This window comes from Monodelphis domestica, chromosome 2 (assembly GCF_027887165.1).
Source record: "Monodelphis domestica isolate mMonDom1 chromosome 2, mMonDom1.pri, whole genome shotgun sequence".
Taxonomy (NCBI): Eukaryota; Metazoa; Chordata; class Mammalia; order Didelphimorphia; family Didelphidae; genus Monodelphis; species Monodelphis domestica.
In genome coordinates, this window is record NC_077228.1 from 212,363,904 (window position 1) to 212,389,314 (window position 25,411).

The 25,411-nt window shown below is 38.7% G+C and overlaps 2 protein-coding genes across 8 annotated transcripts in view; one reads left to right on the plus strand and one right to left on the minus strand.

Moving 5' to 3' along the window:
• The window catches only part of SAP30BP (SAP30 binding protein), a 54,246-nt gene extending 34,556 nt beyond the window's left edge, over positions 1-19,690 (minus strand). Inside the window, 3 exon segments of the mRNA XM_001369381.5 lie at positions 16,035-16,082; positions 18,644-18,753; positions 19,456-19,690. Of these exon segments, the coding sequence (XP_001369418.1) occupies positions 16,035-16,082; positions 18,644-18,753; positions 19,456-19,567 (270 nt within the window). The 5' untranslated portion in view covers positions 19,568-19,690.
• Positions 19,691-19,774: 84 nt separating this feature from the next.
• The window catches only part of RECQL5 (RecQ like helicase 5), a 41,870-nt gene continuing 36,233 nt past the window's right edge, over positions 19,775-25,411 (plus strand). For all 7 annotated transcript variants that reach the window (XR_001628098.2, XR_008916409.1, XR_008916410.1 and 4 more), the window contains exons 1-5: positions 19,775-19,969; positions 20,960-21,105; positions 22,048-22,169; positions 23,892-24,410; positions 25,047-25,152. Coding sequence is in view for 4 of the 7 variants with exons in the window: in XM_007482649.3 (XP_007482711.2) it covers positions 20,973-21,105; positions 22,048-22,169; positions 23,892-24,410; positions 25,047-25,152 (880 nt within the window). In the remaining 3 variants the exon portion in view is untranslated. The remainder of the gene's footprint in view (positions 19,970-20,959; positions 21,106-22,047; positions 22,170-23,891; positions 24,411-25,046; positions 25,153-25,411) is intronic.

The following is a 25,411-nucleotide window of genomic DNA, read 5'->3' on the forward strand; positions in this document are numbered from 1 at the left end:
TCAGAGTTTCTGATGACATATTCCAAGTCTGAACCCATATGAGCACAGTAACTTGGAAGATGGTTTTGTTGGGTAAATTTGGAGTTCCAAACTTTGTATTCTGAGAGCCATGGAGGAGCATAGCACCTCCTTCTTAATAAATGTGTAGGAGGTGAGGGCTCATGAGTTTGGAATACTGCACATAACCAACCCCATTTACAACATTTCATGTCCTTCCCCTGGGCTTTGTCTATGTAGTTCTCCCATCTTTGTATTATTCCCTCTAAGCCTCTGCTCGTAGAATCTCTAGTTTCCTCCTACACATCATTTTGTATAACTGGCAGGTACTTTGTTTGTAATTATGCCTCTTCCATAAAATTTAAGCTCATGGAGGAAAGAGACTGGATTATTTGTCTCGACACATGTGGTATGTCTAGCTCAATACCTTGTACATAGGAGTTTAATAATTTTTTCTTGAATTGCATTTAATGTGACCTATTTTCTCCTTTATTTTCTATCTTGAATAAAAAGGAAAGCAGTTAATTCATCAGATTTATATATCAAACCACCCAATTATACTTTTCCTCAGTGCCACAAGCTTTCCCAGAAATCTTATTTTGCCTTTAAAGAAATCTGTTTTGAAATAATAAGTAATATATATCTTAACCAGTGGCAAGTATTATCTGTAGTGGGGATAAGCTAGAACCCATCCCAGTAAGATTAAAAGTGAAGCAAGGATGCCAATTATCACCACTATCATTCAATACTGTATTTGAGATACTAGCTATAGCAATCTGTCAAAGAGAAGAAAAAGAAATGAAAGGAATTAAAAAAGGCAATGAGAAAAAAAACTATCACCCTTTGCAAATGATGGTATACTTAAAGGATCCTAGAGAATCAACTAAAAAACTAATCGAAAAAATGAACTTCAGCAAAGTTGCAGAAACCTACATAAGTCCTTAGCATTTCTATATAATACCAACAAAGTCTAGCAAGGATAGAGAAATTTCATGTAAAATAAATGTAGACATAAAATGCTTGGGAATCTACCTGCCAAGACAAACCCAAGAACTATATGAACACAATTACAAAATAACTTTTTACACACAAATAGTCAGATCAAAACAAATGAAGAAATATTAGTTGCTCATGAGTAGGACAAGCCAATATAATAAAAATGACAATTCTACTGAAGTTAATTTACTTATTCAGTGCAATACCAATCAAACTATCAAAAATTATTTTATAGAGCTAGAAAACAATACTAACAAATTCATTTTCAAGAACAAAAGAATACCAAAGGAATCAATGAAATAAATGTAAAGGAAGGTGGTCTAGCAATACCTGATCTATCATTAAAACAATATGTAATGCCTAAGAAATAGACCACAGGAATAGATTCATGAACATAAACATCCAAGGTTTTGGCACAAGAATTCACTATTTTACAAAAACTGCTAGGAAAAATGAAAACCTGTTTGGCAGAAACTAGATATTGGTCCATCCATACCCAGAAACTAGGTATGGATAGACCAATATCTCACACACTATTTTAAGAGACGGTCAAAATGAGTAAATGATTTAGATACAATGGGTGATACCATGAGCAAATTCTGGGAGCATGGACTATCTTACCTTTTAGATCTATGAATAAAGGAAGAATTTATGACCAAATGAGAGAGAGCACAATGGAAAGTAAAATGGATAGTCTGAATTACATTAAGTTAAAAAAGTTTTGCGCAAATCCAAAAGAGCAAAATTAGAAGGAAAGAAAAAAAAGGGAAAATTTTTATATCAAGTTTCTTTGATAAAGGCCTCATTTTCCAAGAATATAGAAAACCGAGTCAAAGCTATTAAGAAGAAAAGTCACCCCCAATTGATAAATGGTCAAAGGATATGAACAACAGTTTTCAGAAGAAATCAGTGTTAAAGTCACATAAAAAATGCTCTAAATCACTATTGATTAGGAAAATGCAAGTTAAAACTCTGAGGTTGACAGAAAGGAAAATAATAAATATCAGAGGAGATGTGGAAAAATTGGGACACAAATGCACAGTTAGTGGAATTGTGAGCTGATTCAATCTTTCTGAAGAGTAATTTGGAATTATGCTCAAAGGGCTTTAAAACTCTATGTGCATATGCACATACCACTACTAGGTCTCTCTCCCAAAGAGATTAAAAAAAAAAAGAGCAAGTGGAGGAAAAGACCTCTAAATACAAAAATATTTACAGCAGCTCTTTTTATGCTGGCAAAGAATTGGAAATTGAAGGGGTGCCCATCATTTGGAGAATGCCTGAACAAATTATAGTACACAATTGTGATAGAATACTGTTGTGCTATAAGAAATGATGAGTAGGATTATTCTAGAAAGACATATATGAACTGATGTAAAGTAAACAGAATCAGGAGAACATTGTAAAATATTCCTGTTACTGTGTACAATGATCAACTGTGAATGACTTAACTATTCTCAGCAATATCCAAGATAATTTTGAAGGACTTATGATGAAAAATGCTATCTACTTCCAAATAAAGAACTGGTAGAATCTTTTTCTTTTTAAAAATTGATTAATTTAGAGAGCATTTTTCCAGGATTACAAAAAATAATGTTCTCTCCCTCCCCTCCCCCTAACCCCCTCCCATATCTGACGCACAATTCCACTGGGTTTTGCATGTGTCTTTGGTCAAGATCTATTTCCATATTATTGATAATTGCACTAGGGTAATCATTTAGGGTTTATAACCCCAATCATATCCCCATTGACACATGTGATCAAGCAATTGTTTTTCTTCTGTGTTTCTACTTCCACAGATTTTCCTCTGAATGTGGATAGTGTTCTTTCTCATAAGTCCTTCAAAATTGTCCTGGATCATTGCATTGCCACTAATGGAGAAGTCCATTACATTAGATTTTACCACAGTGTTATCAGTCTCTGTGTACAATGTTCTCTTGGTTCTGCTCCTTTTACTCTGCATCAATTCCTGAAGGTTATTCCAGTTCACATAGAATTCCAAGAACTGGTAGAATCTGAATACAGGTCAAAGCATACTTTAAAAAAACACCCTTTTTCTTGTTTGTTTGTTTTTTGGGCTCTGTGTTCTTTGGCAACATGGCTAATATGAAAATCAATTTTCCATGACTAAATATGTATAACCTACATCAAATTGCATGCCTTTTCAAGGAGGGGGGAGAGAAGGGAGAGAATTTGGAACTTGAAAATTATAAAAAACATAAAAAAATAAGATAGAAGCTTGATCTTGGGAAGAGCATTCATTTCTTTTTTTCCTATTTAAAAAACAACAACAAACTGCCTTACCTGCTGTGTTAGAATTGATACTAAGTATAGGTTCCAAAGCAGAAAAGTGCTAAGGAATATGCAATTAGGGTGAAGTGACTTGCCCAGGATCACACAGTTAGGAAGTGTCTAAGGCCAGATTTTAGCCTAGGAATTCCCCTCTCCAAGCCCAGTGCTGTATCCCAAGCAACCTAACTGCTCTTGAAAATGTCAATTTCTTAAGCCAGTGTTTCAAGTATAAAATCTCTCCATTCAAGCCTGATTCTCTCATACTCAGTTGGTAAATGTCTATTCTTTTTTGTTTTCTTCTGGCCATCAATCCATCTATTTGTTTTCTTTTCTTTTCTTTTCTTTTTTAAATTAAAACCCTTACCTTCCGTCTTAGTCAATACTGTGTATTGATTGGCTCCAAGGCAGAAGAGTGGTAAGGGCTAGGCAATGGGGGTCAAGTGACTTGCCCAGAGTCACACAGCTGGGAAGTGTCTGAAGCCAGATTTGAACCTAGGACCTCCCGTCCCTAGACCTGACTCTCAATCCACTGTGCTACCCAGCTGCCCCCATCTATTTGTTTTCAAAGGAAGGGAGTATCGAGGACAATAAATGAATGGAAATATCTTTATCCATAGGAACTGTGGCAATAAAGAAAAAAATAAACATGAGAAAATGTCACAGGTCAACCAAGGTAAAAGATGGATACTGAAAAGGCAGCCCAGAGAGAGGGAACAAACATGGGCTCTGGAGATGGAAACAGAGGACATAAAACAATGTATCAGACCCTCATTTTTTTTTTAAACTGAGGATTAGGAGTTTGAATTTCCATCTTTGATTCTGGGATTCTAGGATGGGCCTATTGTAAGACAGTAGTGTACCCTATTGTTGAGCAAGTCAGGAACATGTATACAGAAAGATACATCCCCAAGAGACATTAATAATAATAACTAAAGGCTGATGCTCTGTTCTGCAGAGCATTTTAACCAAGTAAGTGAATGGGATGGTTTTTCTGAACTCTCAATTCATTAGGAAACATTCAGGTTTTTTTGTGCTTGCACTTTACCTAACAGTCTGGGAACTTCCTTTCAAGTAGAAATCTTGAATTTTTTTCCAGGGTCCACCTTATCCTCCATGGAGTTCCCTGCTGTTATGTGCTATTATCTGTTCTTGTAGCATACCAGGCATGTTAGCATCTTGGCTCCCACCTGACATTCCTAAAATCTCCAATAAAAGTTGGGGAAGAGAGCGAGTCTCCCTCTTGATCCTCTTTTGTTCTTCCGACTGCTCTAAATGCTCTTGCTGTTCTAGCCTATCTTGTTCCTCATGACCACTGTTGCCCCTCATATTTCTCATTAATCCTTTGGCATTCTGGCCCATGATAAGTATTACTGGAGCTTGCGACTCCCCACTTGTTTCAACTTGTTGTCTTTGAGTCTTTATTCTGGCCGTTTCTCCCTCTATCTCTATTATCTATTCATCCATTTTCCTCAAGCCTCCATTCTCCTTCTCAGGTCACCACCCACAAGTAAATTATATAGGAACTGAAGGCAGTTCCTATAGTTCTCTCAGACAAATTTCTAAATGAGAAAGAATTCGGGGGGGTGGGAGGGTGGAGGGAGCAGGTGGGTAGCTCAGTGGATTGAGAGCCAGGCCTAGAGATGGGAGGTCCTAGGTTCAAATCTGGCCTCAGACACTTCCCAGCTGTGTGACCCTGGGCAAGTCACTTGACCCCCATTGCCTAGCCCTTACCACTCTTCTGCCTTGGAGCCAATACTCAGTATTGACTCCAAGACGGAAGTTAAGGGTTTTTGAAAAAAAAAAAAATTCAGGGATGCTTTTAATCTGAACTATAATATAACTATTCTGATGGAAAGAATCAATCAATTGAAAGTGCTAAATACACATATGGACACAAAACTCTTGGCTTTTGCAGTCTTAAAACAGGTTGACTTTATGTACAGTTTTGCTTACTCTACTTTCAATAATTTAAAATTTTTCAAAGTGCTTTAGATTCATAAACTCATATTTTCTTCTCAAAGTAATGTCATGGGGGTAGGAGTAGGAGCTACATGGCTTAGTGGATTGAGAGCTGAGCCTAGAGATAGAAGGTCCTGGGTTCATATTTGACCACAGACACTTCCTAGCTGTGTGACCCTGGGCAAGTCACTTAATTCCCATTGACTAGCCTATACCATTTTTGCCTAGGAACCAAAACAAAGTACTGATTCTAAGACAGAAGGTAAGACAAAAGAAACCCAATGTCATGAAGTGTACAGCACAGGCATTATCATCTCCATTTTACAGATGATGAAAATGTGCAATGAGAGAAATTAACTAATTTGCCCGTGATTTCACATCTCATGTTAGAAGCAAGATTCGAAACCATGTCTTCCTAACTCCCAGGCCAGTAAGAATGTTTTTACAGTTTGAAGTGAACAGTTTAAGTGAAATTGGCAAACTACTAAAAATATTAATTCCTTCAGGCAGATTAGTTCTTGTTACATATTAGGAAAGAGAAGATAGCATGGAAGAATACTTTTTTAGCATATTCTGAAGTCAAAGTAGGAAAGTTACTGCCACCTAGTGGATGGAAAGTGTTAATACTTCTTGATTTACATTTCTTGGGCAGTTCAATAGTCTCAGAAGTAGAAATTGATAGGATATTTAGGTATGGGCTCTAAAACAAAAGAAAAGGGAGGTTATGGTACAAAGAAATAAACATAGGGAAGGGCGTCACTCTTTCTGGATGAGGAAATTTCTTCTATCAGTAACTGCAACTCTGAATGTTAAATAGTTAGAAAATATATGGTTTATGCATGTAGCCTGAGTGGGGTCTGAATCAGATTAAAATATAATATGGGGGGGAAGGGGGGAAAGGCTACAGGGTGGATACTTCCTACCTATGTGACCCTGGGCAAGTCACTTAACCCCAAATGCCCAGCCCTTATTGCTCGTCTGCCTTGAAACCGATACTTAGTATTGATTCTAAGACCAAAGATAAGAGGGTTTTTTTTAAGTAATTAAGAAAGATCTAACAAAATAAATATACAAAACATAGGAAATGTTAATATAGGGCTAAGTTAATATGTGGTCCTCAGAGATACCTATGTATAGTGTAGTGGCTCCCTTTCCATTGAGCTAATGATAGTGTAGAGAGCTGAATCAGTGACTTCAGGGTCATATCACATAGCCAGTATGTGGCTAAAGAAGGTCTTGAACCAAGTTCTTCTGCTTTTGAAGCTGGTTCTTATTTGTTACACTATGCTGTCTCTCCATAGTACAAAACTGACTCTAAATATTAGCTAAAATAACTCCAATTGTATCACTAACAAAAGTATTCATCTGGGAACCAAGGGGTGGAAGACATTATGGTCACACATTTGTCCACCTTGGGGCGTACAATTAGTGGAGGTAAAAATCAACAAGGTTTTCAACAAGAGGATCTTGAACAAGGCCACACTAGAGGTGATTCTGGAACCTAGGTAGTGCTACCCTAGAGTGGCAGAGAAAAGCCAGGGAGCAACTGATCTGGAACAAGTACTCTGGTAGGAAGTCTGTACTAGAGTGTCAATACAATTATGCCATGATTTTATGAGTGTAAAAAAAATATCATTATTTAAATTGCAAAGTTTAAATTCCTTTTGAGAAGAATTTTAGGTAAAGAAGATGCTACCTCTCTGAATCCAGAACTGAACTGTTGGAGAAGCCACCATGAAGAAGCCTCCAGACCACAAGTTGCACAAAATTGAACTTTGGGTGTGGTTGATTGAACATTTATTTGTATGTATACTTTTATGACAAAGGGGACTGCTCCCTAACGGCTTTTTGTCAATGTGTTCAGCAATTATTGGTTTTATTCTTTTTTCTCTTATCCTCACACTATTGTAATCAAAGTTTATTATGTTTTTATGATCCTTTTGGGGAAAAATTAATTTTTCCAAAAATGATCACACGAGGAATGTAAAAAATAGACTCGAATACAGGACTACAACCCCCATGAGCCTTTGCTCCACTTCCCCAGAATGCCTTGTAATCTCACCTGGGCCGAGATCGAGAAGGTATTTAAGCTGATTCAAAGGCTTTTGAGGCTCTTGGCTCTTTTGGACTTCTGTTTTGCAGCAGGCGCGTCTCTTGCGTGATGTGAGGTTATTTTGTCTAGGCACATGTTTCTTACTTGTATATTCTTTAATCTTTAACCTTTAATAAACCTCTAAAAAATATAATACTCCTTGCAGAGAGAAACTAATTTCTACCTGCCTCAGATGTCATAGTCTCTCCCCATCTCCCCTAAATTTTAATCTTTACATGAGCAAGCAGTAGAAGAGCACTTGGGTGACTTTCACCTTCACTCTGGCCAAGGCAGAACAGAAATTGCCATTTAATAATAATATATAATAATAAATTAACACAACCTTTATATGGAAGAACAGAGGAAAAATGTTAGTGATAGCAATATTTTCCTCTTTGATATATTTAACAAGAAAGTGTGCCTAAAGTAATTTTCAAGTATTAAAAAAAAAATCTCCTCAGAAGTTTCCATCTTCTTTTAGCTTGGTTATGTTCTATAAGTACCCTGGAATACCACTTGCAGGTACCCCAACATATTTCGATACCAAGGATAGCCTATGGCTAAATTAATTTGGAAACGTGTGGATTAGCATAAGTGATATTGAAAAGGAAGATGGCTTATCACACAGAGGAGAAATCAGTGCAGAATGGAGAAGCTGGATTGGTCCTAGTCATGTCTAGCAACATGTAAAGAATCAAGGCTTTGAGGTAGTGGGAGGAGGTTTTCTTGGGAACCCTATGGTTTAGCCATGCTGAATAGAAAACACTGCTTTGGGGTGGGGAGAAATGTCTGCCACCCAGGTAGGTGGGAGAAAAAACTAATATAATATAGACCAGAACTGGGCTAGCCCTTTTTCACTATGAAAGGTGAAGTGATCTCCACTGGTTAATATACTTTCTCCTCCTATTCTCTGAATCTGTGTAATTAAGACTCAGGGCTGAAAGCTGCTTTCCCTCTTTCCCTACTAGCACTATTACCTCAGACTCAATCACTTCAGGCACATCCCTCCCTCACCCTTCCATTTCGTTATCTGTAATAAGCTTCTGTTAAGGAACCTCCCTTCTTATTCAATTTCCTCCTTTCATACTTCAATTGATCTTGTACTCAGGAGAACCCAGTTTCTCTCAAGACTGTGACATTCCTGACCACTGTCTTCAGTACCAAGTGTACTTTCTCTCCTGCTTCTCAATATATCCAACAGGAAGATGACAATTCCCTGATCTTCACGGCCATTTCCAGATTTCAGTACCTGAACCTCAGTTTTCTCTTGTGAGGACTTTCTTCATACCTGGAAACCTCTCTACATATGGATGTCCCTCCAACCCATTTCAGCAGCAAGAATTAAAAAGAGAAATTCCATTTAAAATCACCCTAAACAAAATAAAATACTTAGGAATCTATCTGCCGAGACAAACACAGGAACTATACGAACACAACTACAAAAAACTCTCCACACAATTAAAACTAGATCTATAAACAATTGGGAAAACATTGAGTGCTCATGGGTGGGATGAGCTAACAATAAAAATGACAATCCTACCCAAATTAATCTACTTATTTAGTGCCATACCCATTGAACTACCAAAAACTTTTTTACTGAATTAGAAAAAAACATAACAAAGTTCATTTGGAAGAACAAAAGATGAAGGATATCCAGGGAAATCATGAAAAAAATGCAAAGGAATGAGGACTTGCAGTCCCAGATCTCAAACTATACTATAAAGCAGTGGTTATCAAAACAATTTGGTACTGGCTAAGAGACAAAAAAGAGGATCAGTGGAATAGACTTGGGATAAATGACCTCAGCAAGACAGTCTATGATAAAACCCAAAGATCCCAGTTTTGGGGACCAAAATCCACTTTTTGATAAAACTGCTGGGAAAATTGGAAGATAGTATGGATTTGGATGTGTAACAGTTAAAATTTAGGAATATGGGGAGACTGAGGCAGGTAGAAATTAGTTTCTGCAAGGAGTATTATATTTTTTTAGAGGTTTATTAAGGATTAAAGAATATACAAGTAAGAAACATGTGCCTAGGCCACACATCATGGAAGAGACACCTGTGCTCCAAACCGAGAGTCCAAAAAGAGAGAGCTGAAAAGCCTTTGTAATCAGCTTAAGTACCTTCTCGATCTCCGCCCACCTCAGAATTCCGGTGAGATTACAAAGCATTTTGGGGAAGTGGAGCAAAGGCTTGTGGGGATTGTAGTCCTGTATTGGAGTCTATTTTTTACAGATGAACATCTCACACCCTACACCAAGATAAACTCAGAATGGGTGAATGATCTGAATATAAAGAAGGAAACTATAAGCAAATTAGGTGAACACACAATAGTATACTTGTCAGGTCTTTGGGAAAGGAAAGACTTTAAAACCAAGCAAAAGCTAGAAAAAAACCACAAAATGTAAAATCAATAATTTCGATTTCATTAAATTAAAAAGTTTTTGTACAAACAAAACTAATGCATCCAAAATTGGAAGGGAAGCAACAAATTGGGAAACAATGTTCATTACAAAAACCTCTGACAAAGGTCTAATTACTCAAATTTATAAAGAGCTAAACCAGTTGTACAAAAAAATCAAGCCATTCTCCAATTGAAAAATGGGCAAGGGATATGAATAGGCAATTTTCAGTTTAAAAAACCAAAACTAAGCACATGAAAAAGTGTTCTAAATCTCTTATAATCAGGGAGATGCAAATCAAAACAACTCTGAGGTATCACCTCACACCTAGCAGATTGGCTAACATGACAGCAAAGGAAAGTAATGAATGCTGGAGGGGATGTGGCAAAGTGGGGACATTAATTCATTGCTGGTGGAGTTGTGAATTGATCCAACCATTCTGGAGGGCAATCTGGGAACTATGCCCAAAGGGTGATAAAAGACTATCTGCCCTTTGACCCAGCCATAGCACTGCTGGTTTTGTACCCCAAAGAGATAATAAAGAAAAAGACATGTACAAAAATATTCATAGTTGCGCTCTTTGTGGTGGCCAAAAATTGGAAAATGAGGAGATGCCCTTCAATTGGGGAATGGCTGAACAAATGGTGGTACATGTTGGTGATGGAATACTATTGTGCTCAAAGGAATAATAAAGCGGAGGAATTCCATGGGGACTGGAACAACCTCCAGGAATTGATGCAGTGTGAGGAGCAGAACCAGGAAAACATTGTACACAGAGACTGATACACTGTGGTACAATCGAATGTAATGGACTTCTCCATTAGTGGCAATGCAGTGACCCTGAACAACTCAGAGAAACCTGAACAACTAGGAGAAACCTGAACAACTAGGAGAAAAACCACTATCCACATCCAGAGGAAACACAGTGGGAGTAAAAACACCGAAGAAAAACAACCACTTGACTACGTGGGTCGAAGGAATATGGTTGGGGATATAGACTCTAAATGAATATCCTAGTGTAAACAACAACATGGAAATAGTTTCTGATCAAGGAAAAAAAAATCCGGTCCCTTTCTAAAAAAAAAAAAAAGGATTCCCCCTCTCATGATTTACACCTTGACACCATCTCATTTTTAAGTTCTATGGATAGAAGAAGAATGTATGACCAAACAGGGAATAAAAAAGTTCACAAAAGACAAAATGGACAATCTTGATTATATAAAATTGAAACAAAGAAAACAATGCAGCTACAATTATAAGGAAAGATATAACTGGGGGAAAATTGTTGCCAGTTTGACAGTTTGATTGATAAAGATATCATATCCAAGAAATAGGAGAAACTGATTCGAATCTATAAGGAAGCATTTTCCACTTGATAAATGGTTAAAGAACATGAACAGGGAGTTTTTAAAAATTAAGTTTATTTATTTAATTAATTTAGAGTGTTTTCCCATGATTCCTGTTCTTTCCCTCCCCTCCTCCCACCCCCTTCCTGTAGCTAATGAGCAATTCCACTGGATTTTACATGTGTCATTGATCAAGACCTATTTCAGGGAGTTTTTAAAGGAAGAAATCCTTTCAAATCATTAATAATTTGAGAAATACAACTAAAGTAACTCATAAGTTCCTCCTTATCAGATGGATAAAGTTGACAAACAAGGAAAATGACAAATGTGGCAGTTTCAGGAAAATAGGCAAAATGTTTACAGAACTGTGAATTGGTATGGCTATTACAAAAAGCAATTTAGAACTATGCCAAAAAGTTACTAAACTGTTTATACCCTTTGACTTAGTGATACAATTACTAGGCCTACCCTCCAAAGAAGTCTTCTTTGATGTTTAGAGGAAAAAGACCAAAAGCATAAAGATATTTGTGGAATAACAAAGAATCGGAAACTTAAGGGTATACCTCTCAGTTGGGGAATGGGTAAAAAAAATTATAGAATGCAAATGCAATGGAAAACTACCGTGTAATTAGAAATGAAGGAAGATATAGCTTTAGTGAAACTTAAAGACATATGAAATGACAGAGTAAAATGAAGCACAACAAGGAGAACTTACACAATAAGAACATTTTTTTTAAAGTCTTAAGAATTCTAACTGAAGCCCAAACTTCCCATGATTTTACATCACCAATGATGAAGCAAGCTGCCCACACATCCTGGATTCTGGAAAGGGACTGAAAGAGAAGTGTTTTAGACATAGCCAATGCAAGATTTTGTTTTCTAACCTTGTATTTGTTAAGGTTTCATTTTTCTTTCTCAATGGAAAACAAAAGTTTTAAATAAAAAAAAAAAGACTTGACAAATGACACGTTATTTTATCATCACCTACTTAATTCAGACATCAGAAATTCCCCTGACCACAACTTCCTGTTCAGATCTTTCTCTGCACATCACCTCTTCTAAAACCTAATATGTCCAACACAACCCACTAATCCTATTCCACCTATCCTTGCTTTGACCTTACATTCTTCTTGCTTTTTAAAAAAATCCTTACTTTCTGTCAGTATCAATTCTAAGATAGAAGAAAGGTAAGGGCCAGGCAACTGGGGTTTAGTGATGTGCCCTAGGTCATATAGTTGGTCTGAGGACAGATTGGAACCCAGCTCCTCCTGATTCCAGGCCTATCCAATGGTCTATCCACAGTGCTACCTAGGTTCCTCTTTCAATCTCAAAACTTGTTTGTCTTTGTATACTTTTCATCCAGCATACTGTCTGGCATGGAGTAAGCACCAACAAGTACTTATTGATGGAACTCCATTCTAGAATCACCATTTTCTTAGACATTTCTAAACTGATGCCCCATAGGCTTATTTAAACCCGTATTATAAGCTCTGTCAAGCAGAAGACATGACTTATTTACTGTTGCATATTCTTATCACCTAGAATTATATAACTTTCCAAATGGTAGGCAATTAAAAAATTATGTAACTGAATGTAATTATAATTGTCTTCCTTGGGTTTGAACTTTTCTAAAGCCACAATCCAGACTCCTAGTGCCATTTTCTTTACTAAGGCAGAAGAGATGCTGGATTTTTTCTCCTTTATTCTACAAAAATACAGAATAGTCTGGTTTACCATATAGGTCTGCTCAGGAACCATCTTCTTCAGTATCATTTAAAGTGAGTTCAGGAATGTTTCTTGGACCTTAGTGACTCACCGAAAGTGGAAGAAAAGGTGGGATGTTTTAGGGAGGCTCAGTTAGCATAGTTATCCTAAATAGTTAACCTTTTATGTGCCATAGACCTCTCTGGCAATCTGGTGAAGCCTATGGACCCCTCCTCAGAATAGCATTTTTAAATGCATAAAATACATAGCATTACAAAGGAAATAAATTATATTTTGATATAATTCTAAAAGTATTTAAAAAAAAATAAGTCATGAGGGGGCAGCTGGGTGGCTCAGTGGATTGAGAGCCAGGCCCAGAGACGGGAGGGTCCTGGGTTCACTTCCTAGCTGTGTGACCCTGGGCAAGTCACGACCCCCACTGCCTAGCCCTTACCACTCTTCTGCCTTAGAACCAATACACAGTATTGATTCCAAGATGGAAGGTATTTAATTAAAAATTAAATTAAATTAAAATTAAAATGTCATGAGACCCTAAGAATAAGGATTGAGCTACCTTTATAGAAAGTCTTAACTTCTGTTCCCTCTAGGGAGTATTGAAACTAATCTTTTTTTCCTTGAGGGAGAAAAATACATTCCATCTCCATGCTGCTCTTCCAGAATCCTCTCAACTGAGGACTTTGCCTCTTTCTTCACTAAAAAAATTAAGGACAATTGCCAAGAGTTCTTACTTTTTCCTTCCTACCTCATATCATTCAGACATTTTCTTCCATTATCTTCTCCTTCACACCAAAATTGGGTGAAAAAATGGTCTCTTTCCCAAGGCCAATCACTCCATGTGAGTCTTTGATTTCATTCCTTCTCATTTTTTCCAGAAGATCACTGCTCCTACTTTCATGCCCACTAATTATCAACCTCTACCTACTGACTTCTTCCCTAGGGCCCACAGGCATACCTATATCTTCTCTATCTTTAATCTGTGCTTGATTCCATCATCCCCAATAACTATTGTCTTGTTACTCTCATCCCCTTAGTGGTCAAACTCTTTGAGAAAGATATCTATACTAGATGTCTCTGCAATTGGGCTTTCAACCGCATCACAAATGAAACTGCCTAAATTGGAACATTAATGCATTGCTGGTAGAGTTGTAAACTGATCCAACCATTCTGGATGGCAATTTGGAGCTATGCCCAAAGAGTTTTAAAAGACTGTCTGCCCTTTAATCCAGCTATAGCACTGCTGAGTTTGTACCCCAAAGATATAATAAGGGGAAACACTTGTACAAAAATATTTATAGCTGCTCTCTTTGAGGTGGCAAAAAAATGGAAAATTAGGGAATGGATGAAAAAACTGTGGTATCTGTTGGTGATGGAATACTATTGTGCTAAAAGGAATGATGAACTGGAGAAATTCCATGTGAACTGGAAAGACCTCCAGAAATTGATGCAGAGTGAAAGAAGAACCAGTAGAACCTTATACATAGAGACGGATACATTGTGGCACAATCAAATATAATAAAAGACTTCTCTATAGCAGCAATGTAATGATCCAGGACAATTCTAAGGGACTTATGAGAAAGAACATGATCCACATCCAGATAAAGAACTGTGGGAGTAGAGATATAGAAGAAAAACAACTGCTTGATCACATGGGTTGACAGGGATATGATTGGGGCTGTAGAGTCTAAACAATCACCTAGTGCAAATACTAATAATATGGAAATAGGTCTTCATCAATGGCACATGTAAAACCCAGTGGAATTGCTCATTGGCTACAGGAGGGGGTGGAAGGAAGGGAGGGAAAGAACATGATTCATGTAACTATGGAAAAATATTCTAAATTAATTACTTAAACTATAAAAAAATGTTTGGCACTTAAAGCTCTTAAAAACCCGATTCTTATCCACCTTTTCATTTATATTTTTCTATCCTCTATTCACTTTCAAAATAGCAATCTCAAGTCTTCTTGCTGTTCTCTGTATTTGGCTCCACACCTTTTCATTGGTTGTGCCATATTCCTAGTATGTACTCCCTCCAAACCTTTGCATAACTGCCTTTAAGACAAATCTCATGGACCTAGTTATATAGGTAAAACTATGTGCCTAGTTATTTACATTTTATCTCCCACATTTGAATATGAGCTCCCATTAAGGTCAGGGATTGTTTTTGTCTTTCTTTGTACCTTAGCTAAGAGTTCCAGTGCTGGCATTGAGTAAGCACTTAATATATGGATGCTTACTGAATGACAAAAAGAATGTTTCTCCTCACAAGTACCTTCTGGTTAACACAAAGAACATCCTTATCCAAAAAAAAAGTTGATGTATCACAGAAAGAGAATCTGAAGAATTCTAAGGGGAGAAAAGTTTATGGTTCTAGGGATGATTTCAGTGGAAGAAGATAAAGTGTAAAGATACAGTCATGCTTTCAAGAGGATATTATACAAGGTGGAGATTTAAAAGCATTTCATAGCAGTAGCAACAATAAGGTTTATACTTTGCATCTGGTACAAATGCAAACATGCATTTGGTTTGCATAGCCTCTGTTGGTGTTTGGAGAGACATACTATGTGAAGGTTAAGTTATAAACACAACTAAAATCACTTTGCAATGAGTAGATACTTCTAAAGACTGTGTTTGGAACTTGTAAACCAGCCAGCTAACAAGCTAATTAAGAAGCTGATACAAAGTATTGATAAAGGATACCTGGTTTACTCCTTAGTGTAACTAAAGTTTAAAAGCTTTTGTAAGCTCTACTTTCTGCAGGCTTCTTTGGTGCCTAATAATTTTGATTTACAACACTCAGCCAATATCTAGCAGCTGAACACAGGAGGTACAACATAGTGCTCCAAGCTTTATAAGGGATGCTCACTGGCAGATGACTTAAATACCAGATAGCTTTTGCCTGTATCTCCTCTACTTCCACAAACCTCAGGGAGAATATATTTCTGGATGGTTTCTAGATTAAGACTTGGATGGATCTCTCTTTAAGCTCTGTGCTACTCAGCTCTAATAGAAGCCAAGGCCAGAAGTCTAATTTGTCTCAAGGCTTACTCTGGGCTCCTAGGTCGACTAGTGTTCTTATCAAGCAAATTAAACCAATTTTGTCCCAAAATACTTATAAGTTCTCATAGAGCATATATTAGTGGGGCAAAATACTGCTCAGACACTGAGCCATAATGTTAGCTTTATTCATATCCAGCCACCCCACCACAGCAAATACCAAATACCTTTAGATCATCAGCCTCAGGTTTTTCAGTCTCTGAATCGTCATCTTCCTACAAGACAAGAATTTACAGGATTAAGCTTAAAAGAGCGGGCCTAGTGGTTCCCACATGCATTACTAGGGGCTGGAGGTGAGCAGCCCAGTTACCCAGCCTGAGTTTCCCCACCATAACAACCCCTCCCCTACTATATGACCCACAGCTAAATAAAGACAGAGAAAGATGCTCAGAAAATAAGAACATTAGTATCTGAAGACCCACAAGAAGTAGCTCTTTGCTACTATAGAAATATCCAAGAGATTCAAAATCACATACATAAAATGAAGAAAAGTGGAAAGATGCTTTGGAAAGGCACAAGACCTGGCCCACTAAGTAAAAACGATTTGGTTTATCTAGGAAACTTAAATTATTTCTGATTGTCCAAGTGGCTATTTATAATTTTCTTTGTGTCTTAGGTTCTTACAAAAAAATACATTCAACTTGGGCCTACCATAACATCTTTCATTGCAAAATTGTGGGATCCACATGAAATTATAGTCTAACATTTCAATCAACTAAAAGAGCACCAACACAAGGCATGGTAAGTCTGAGGCACAGAATGGCTACATTTACACAATCAAAGACAGAACCCAAAGTTCATGCCTTCTCTTGCCTTCTAGTTCAGTAAGTACTCTCCTCTCTCTATACAGATCCATCACTAATCCAACCTACTTAGCTTTGTTCCTCAAGAGAGGAACCATCCAGAAACAACCACGTGGGCAGGACACTGAGCATGTACTAATAACACACATACAAGGTGATCAGTTGCTGTCAGACATGCGGCCAAGGGCCCAGCCAGTGATGTGGTTTTCAAAGATTAGAGATAAGAACAGACAATACATCTCTCAGGTCAGCACAACCATTGCTTCAGTTACCAAGCAAAAGGAGGATGCGCCCAGCATAGACACACAGCAAAGAATACCAGCTAAACATCTGGACAAAATCCACAAGGCTTCACCTAAACTTGCTTTTTTCTATCAGAGCCACACTTTGTAAAAAATCTTAAGACAAAGACAACAATCCACATGTTGAGACAAATACTGCAGAAGAGGACTTGAACAAACTAAACTGACTCTCACTATTTGCCAATTGTTAAGATGCCCATGTACAAAAGGATTTTAATACAGATACTTAAAAGTCAGGTGGCATAGTACCAATCTCCAGGAGCTTCTTTAAATTAAAAAAAAAATCATGTCTATTGGAAATACACATCCAAATACAATTACTTCTTGTAACGACGGTGTTCAGACTAGAAAATGAAGTGGATTTTACCAGCCAAAACAAAACAAAATCTCAATAGAAACATAATGAAAATTATTAGCAAGTGAATATGACAATGATTCTGTTAAACATTAAGTAGAGAGTAGAAAACAGCATGCAGTACTTGCCAACTCTTGATTATCATGAAAAATAGAAAGAAGCAAGGATTTTGAAGGGGAGAGACAAAAAATAACAGATACTTCAAATTTCCTAATTTTAATACTTGTATTTTGTTTATAATCTAATATTCTAGCAATTCACATTACCATCCAAAATACAATTTTGTGAATATTTAATTTAGAAGCTAGTAAATCTGATCAGTTTCTCTATCCTATTTATAAGTCAATTCTCTCCTCTTTATTTAGCTTTAGGTCACATAATAGAAGAGGGATCTTTTATTGGTGGAGAGACTCAGTCTAGGAACTGAGCTGTTTACTTCCATTCAACAGCTGGCTCTATTACTCTACAATTCTTTTGTTATAGCTGAGTTATAGAGGGAATATAAAACTCCTTTAATTTTCAGTTATTTGTGCTTCAGGTTCAATTAGGAATAAAGATTAAAATGGTACTGTCAACAAAGTTACCAAGCAATTTGTCAAAAGCAGTCATACAGATAAGGCCCTTGAAATAAATCCTTCCTAAACTTTAAGTTAGAGGTTAAAGATTTGATTTGGATGCTAGACAACATGGCATAGTGGAAAGAGTATTGGATTTGGGAATCAAGAGAGACTTGGGTTAAAATACCAATTCCAAAATTTCATAGCTGTGTGATTTGGAGAAGTCAGACCCTCTCCCAGTTTCATTCTCCTCACCTACAAAGCTGGGCAATAATAGTAACTGTTTCACAGATACGTGATGAAAATTACTTTAAGTAATTTTTGCAAACCTTAAAAAATATAAGTCCTCATGGATAGAAAGATAATAAAGAGTTGACTTAAGAGACATATTTTCATGACAGAAACTGAAGTACTATTGGAAATGGAATGGACCATATAAACAGAGAAGAGTAATCCAACACTAAATGCCTCTAGATAGCTGGGCCAAATACAGTGGTCTTTTTCTCCCACTCCCCACCAACATATTGCCTCACAAATTTGACTAAAAGGTGAGTCCAAGTAGATGGAAAAAAATAAAACCAATTCCACCACAGAAATTTAACCCAGTATCTTCATTCTAATGCAAAAAATATATATATAGTTTTATGGAGCAGTTTAACCATTAGAAAGAGGAAGTACTATGGGTTCATCTTAGAAAAGAAGTTTCCAGCAAACAGAAGATGGTAGCTTTGAGCAGATTTGGGTTATAGAACTACTTACTGATTGTCTGCTGTTTTCTTCATCCTCTTCCTCATAACCATCTTCATCTCCTTCAAGTCGAGAAAAATCATCATCTCCATAGGCTTCAGACACTAAGCCACCTTTTTCCTCTAACACCAGAGGAAGAAAGAAAAATGAGCGGAGATGGGGAGAACAGCAGTGATCTGAGTGGCTAGAACCCTCTCAGGTCAGCAAAGGGAAACTCTAGTGTCTAAGCCTCATTCCTAGTCATACCATGGTATTAGAAGAAGAAAAAGGCCCAGAATCCACCCTTAAATTTACAATCTAGATGGGGAAACAAGAATAATAAAGACTAGGTCAAAAATTACCTTCTAAATTCTATGTCCTGACTGATTTTGGTACTAGAATTCTCTAGTCACAGGGGATATGTTTTAGTTAATTATCAGAAGCCCATGCCACTTCTTTTAGGCTCCCATCTTAACATTAGGAGATGGAGACAGAAATGAAATCATAGTGTTCATCATCTTGCCTCCTTTATCCCCAGGGCTTGGCAAAGTTATAGAACCATCCAATGCTGGAATTAGAAAGGGCCTTAGACATCATACTGCTGAACTCCGGCATGGACCAGTTGAGGAAACTGAGGCCCTGGGAGGGTAAGTTAGGGCTACCATAGGCCCCCTAATTTCGCAGGGCTTGAGGAAGAAAAGGGAAATCTTTGGCGTTGGTTTTTAGGGCCGGTTTAGCTGGCTCAGGGGCGAAGATTCCGCCTCCTTCCCTACCAGTCTCCTTCCTTTTATTTACTACCTGGGTGGTGGGCTCGGGTCCGAGCTCCGCAACCCTCCAAGCCTTACCCGCTGCTGTCGCGCTCCCGGACGCTTCCACTCCTGCCTCGCTGTCCGACTCGGGCTCCGAATCCTCCGCGTAAACCGCCAGCGACGACAGAACGTTCTTCTTGCCAGCCATCTTCCTCCCTCCCGGCGCCGGCGCTCCCAAATGACGCTAGGAAGCGACTCTCACTAGTTCAAGGGAGCGCGCTCTCCCTACCGGAAGCACAACGACACCCTTACTTCCTCCCTTCCTGACTTTTTATCCTTGTCAATGAGCCAATCAAAAAAGAGAACGCCTTCCTGATCCCTCCACACCTCCGTCCTACCCTCCCCGCATCCAACTCTTACTTCAGCCCAGTGGCGTCATCTTTGTGCGACGTGGGAACTGTGCGTGGATCAGTCAACCTGCGGAGTGAGCCGGAAGGAGTTTAGCTCGCTCGGAATTTCTGGGGTCTCTGAGCCGCGGGGATCCCGAGGCTTCTAGAATAGCTCCCCAGGTGGTGGGCTCGTGGTCTGCAGCGGGGCACCCCCCTCACGAATATCCTGGGCTGGGGGTACAAAAAATAGGGCCCTAGGGAAAAGATGCCTTTTGAAAGGAGGCAGCAGAGAGAAAAGAGGGACGTTGTATGTGTGTGTTCTGGGAACAGCTGCCTTTAGAAAGGAGGAAAACTAGGTGTATATACTTTAAAGGAAATGCTTTTAGAAAGAATAGGAGGAAACAAAGGTGTGTGTGTGTTGTTGTGGGGAGATGCCTTTAGAAAAGAATGAGTGTATATGCTTGGAAGGAGATGCCTTTGAAAGGAGGGGAGCAGAGAGAGAGAAGGGTGTGTGTGCTGGGGAGAGATGACTTTTAAAAAGGAGGGAAAGTGTGTGTATATGTTTGGAAGGAGATACTTTTAGGAAGGAGAAGAGCAGTGAGAGTAAGAGGGGTATGTGTGTATCCACGTATGTGCTGGAGAGAAAATGCCTTCAGAAAGTAGAGGAGTTGAGGCATGGTAGGCATGAAAAAGGTGTACGTGTGTGCCTGTGTTTTTGGGTATGTGTTTATGTAAGAGGGGTATGGTAAGGTTCCAAGAAGATGAGGGAGAAGTTGGAGGAGAGTGGTCAGGGTGTTGTGGGAAAGAGAAGAAACTAGGGGATGAGAGTTCAGAAGAATGAGAGGTTCCAGAAGTTATCTTGTTACATAGATGAATAGCCTTACAGGCTGTGCTTGTGATTGTTGTCAGCACCCAGTAGGAGCTGGAACTGACCACCTGACCTGCCAGAGAGAACCCTGACCAAACCATCCCAGTCCCCTGGGCTAATCACTAAATATTTGGGTGTCTTACCATGTGCTTAGAGGGATAAATGTGGGTTGAGGTTTTTTTTGTGATTATGAATTTTCATAAGAAGGTGAGGATAGAAGAAATGCTGATTATCCACAAAAGTGTAGTTTGCAGCAGAAAGTGCCATAATGCAGAGGAAAGTAAAATATAACTAGTAGAGAGGTTCTCATACAATCTTCATTTTTGCCTTAACCTTTGGCCACCCATTTCTCTAAGATGAGTGCCTGCCCTTTTTCTTCCTTCTCTTCTGGTCCTGAGCAACGTGTGAGGAGGACACTTAAGAAGATCTTTGGGTTTGATTCATTTAAGACCAACTTGCAAGAGAATGCCACTATGGCAGTAGTTAAAGGTAACACACTATGAGCCTTGATAGAAACCCAGGGACATCATCCTTTGAGATTGTGCTAATAATGCTTCCACCCTGCAATGAACCCTCTTTTCCTTTACAAGATTACCTCTCAAGTCTGGAAAGCAAACCTTTTGTAGACCTGTCCTCTTAGCCCTGTCCCTAGTTAACATAGCATCAAAAGTGACCTGGTTCATGTATCTCATAATGGGGTTACATTCCAACTTGACTCCCAAAGCAGCTGTTCTCCCACTGAGTTGTTTGTTTTTAGTTTTGTGAATTAGGTGCCAGAATGACTAGTTTCAGTTATTAACTTGCTGGGTTACCTCTCAAGAATCATGAGATATTTGTCCATAAAGGGAAAGAAGGAAACAATAGTGCTGACTTCTGAAATGATATAAGATAGATATTGTGAATTAAGTGTGCAAGTAAATGGATCTTGCAAAGTGCAAAGCAGAAGTATTAATATTGATGCATTTAGAAATGAAAGGTGCTATTTCAGAGGAGGCATCACAGTTAGACATTCCCATGCCAATGCTGCCCACTCCTTTCTAGCCTTATTTTTTTGCTTTAATGGATATTCTACCCAATCATCCACAACCCAGCTTATTTGTACTTTTTCTCTGTTTTAGTTCTGCTGGTATCAGAGAGATTTAAAAGGTCACAAGGGCTCTCAGAGCCTGGGCTTCCTTATCTGTAAGTGGGAGGTAGTAATATTTGCTTAATCTTCACAGAGTTCCTGAGACAACTTATTATTACTTCCAAATAAGATATTGGATAGAAAGTACTTTGCAGACCTTTAAAGCAGCTATATAATTGTTAGCTATTACTTTTATTTCTTATGAAAACATTTCAGTGATGGTAGATCATGAGTCCCCTCACCCTGGCCTCAAGGAGTTCTCTTCCCCAAAAGACAAAATGAGTAAAAGACTATTATCTTCACAGGTGAGAAGGATGTGTTTGTGTGCATGCCCACAGGGGCAGGGAAATCCTTGTGTTATCAGCTTCCTGCCCTGCTGGCAGCAGGTATCACCATTGTGATCTCTCCTCTCATTGCCTTGATTCAGGTAAGATTTGGGATAATAGAGGGATGAAAATTTTAAAAAGGGAAGATTTCCGAGGTGGAAGTTTAATTTCCTTTTCTTGTTTTTTCTCTTCTTGCCCTCTCTGATTTGCCTGGCTCACTCTATATTAGTGGTTGTCAGTTTTTACAGACCTAGGATTGAGTATAGTTTGTGGAGCTGGTATGTATCATCATCCTTGATCATGAAGGCTGGTTTTTGGATAGGCAAGTGAGATAGTAGTAATCATGTTAAAGAAAAGGATGGTTGCAGAGGGATAATTGGAGTTAAGGATTATGGGTGGCTAGACAGGAAAAGATCCCTGGTGTTGTCAGGACCCTGGTAAGGTCACAGGTGTGTGACAAAAAAATTGGAAAACTCTTGTCTATATCTGTTTCAGTGTTTTAACTGTTCACAAATAGGTTAATTAGGGCTGTTTAGCTTCAGTTTTCCATCTTGAGGAACTTCTCCTCCTTCCAAAGATAAAACTTCTCACCTCTTGGCAGAGAAGTAATAAACTAGAGGAACAAGAAGAAACATCCATCCCCAGACATGGCCATACCTAGGTTTATTTTGCTTGCTTTTGTTTGTATTTGTCCCCCCCAAAAAAGGAAATATAACTTAGTACACTGATAGTGATAGACATGAAGAAAGAGAACATCAATAAAATATTTTTTAGATGAACAGATTGGGGGTGGGGACAGCAAAAAGGGATACAAATAAAATAATTTTGTAATTACCTTGGTATTTTGTTTTTTAAACCCTTACCTTCAGTCTTGGAGTCAATACTATGTGTTGGCTCCAAGGTGAAAGAGTGGTAAGGGCTAGGCAATGGGGGTCAAGTGACTTACCCAGGGTCACACAGCTGGGAAGTGTCTGAGGCCAGATTTGAACCTAGGACCTCCCATTTCTAGTCCTGGCTCTCAATCCACTGAGCTACCCAGCTGCCCCCTTACCTTGTTTTTTAAAAAGCTACTATTTGCAACAGAAATCTTCCCTGAATTATATGTGTTCATGATTAAGATCACAATAAAAAAGGGGGGGGAAAAAGAACTCTTCCTCTTACTTGAAAGTTCCTATTTTCATGTATAGAGAAAATGTATCATAGAAGAGTGGCATCATGGCATCATACTGAACTCCAGGGAGAAAACTAAGGGTATATCTTTTACTTTTATTTGCCCAAAGCCTTCTCTCAACTCACTTTCTGACTCTTTGAATATGTGGTAGTTGAGATGAGCTGGGATACTCAATTGCTCATTGCTTGGTCTAGGATGATAGAAAGAGGCATTTTAATTAGATCTTGAAAAGACCAAACTTTTTTTGTCTTCTGTTTGTTGGTCATCTTGCCTATCTATAGATGGGATGGGCCCTCTTGGATGGAGACAAATCTTTGTCCATGCGCCTTGGTACTATTCTTTAATTCTGCTCAACCCTTGATATTTTTGATAGCCATATTTCCTGAGTCTTTATTCCATTCTTATCTTGGCCATTTTAGAAAGGCATCAGGGTATTAAGACCATAAAAGAAATGCTTTTTTTCCTTTTATAAAATTTGAGGGTCACAAGTACAGTTAATTAGGTTTGAGCGGTAGGAGAGGAAACATGTATCCTTCAATAAAGTGGAGATGTCTTATAGATTGGAATAGCTCATGAAAGCTGGGGAATGTCCTTGGGAATTTCTATGACTTATTGAGTCCTAAGAGCAGAATTTGCCTTTCTCTTTATCTAGGACCAGGTGGATCACTTGTTGGCCCTGAAGGTACATGTGTGCTCCCTGAACTCGAAATTATCTGCTCAGGAGAGAAAGAAAATTCTAATGGACTTGGAGAAAGAAAAACCACAGACTAAGATCTTATATATCACTCCTGAGATGGCGGCCTCTGCCTCCTTTCAGCCCATTCTGAACTCACTGGTATCCCGACATCTTCTCTCTTACCTGGTGGTAGATGAGGCTCATTGTGTCTCCCAGTGGGGGCATGATTTCCGACCTGATTACCTCAGGCTTGGTGCCCTGAGGAACCGAATACCTGATGCCCCTTGTGTGGCTTTGACAGCCACAGCTACCCAGAAAGTTCAGGAAGATGTGGTCACTGCTCTGAAGTTGAGGCAGCCAGTTGCCATCTTCAAGACATCCTGTTTCCGGGCCAACCTCTTCTATGATGTGCAGTTCAAGGACCTGCTTGGTGATCCCTATGGAAACCTTAAGGATTTCTGCCTGAAGGCACTTGGGCAGAAAAATGACAAAGGGGTAAATGATTGTTAAGAACAGGATACAGGGAAACTACCACATCTTAGATTGATGCCTATAGGGCCTGACCTGTATTCCAGATTATACAGATGAAATTGGCTTCCTAAGGCCATTTCTCTTCTCCAGCTTTATTGGCTGGTAATGTTAATAATTTTTTTTTAACTCTTTTGTCTTAGTAATAACTTAAGACAGAGGGGCAAGGGCTAGGTGATTGGGGTTAATTGACTTACCTAGAGTCACACAGCTAGGAAGTATCTGAGGTTAGATTAGAACCCAGGTTCTTCTAGACCCTATGCCTGGTGTTCTATCCACCTAGCTGCCCCTGTGACAAGAACTTCTTTAAAACTCATGAGTTTTTGTTTTCTAGAATTTTCCTTTATTATGATTCTCTTCATCCAAGATTAAAGGGCAAAACAGTAGACCCTACTGCTTTGTGGGAAGTTTGAAAATCCAAATGATAGGAGGGAATGAATGGTGGGATTAAGACACTTGAGTTGAACTTTTTTTCCTCTGGTTGGATCCTGAATCAGAATGGCTCCTGCTAGCTTTAATTCTTTGCTTGTTCCTGCAGCCCTGCAGAGGTGGACTTTTTGTTCCTTCTGATGCTAATTACATTCTGGTCTCTTTCTCATACAGGCCTTTTCTAGCTGTGGCATCATATACTGCAGGACCCGAGAGGCCTGTGAACAGCTGGCAACAGAACTCAGCTCTAGGGGTGTAAAAGCTAAGGCCTATCATGCAGGTATAAGGGGCCTTGGAGACCAATCCTTTATATCCACAGAACTCCTTTAAAGAAGCCTACCTTAGGGGGCAGCTGGGTAGCTCAATGGATTGAGAGCCAGGGCTAGAGATGGGAGGTCCTAGATTCAAATTTGGCCTTAGACACTTCCCAGCTGTGTGACCCTGGGCAAGTCACTTGACCCCCATTGCCTAGCCCTTACCACTCTTCTGCCTTAGAGCCAATACAAAGTATTGATTCTAAGACGGAAGGTAAGGGTTTT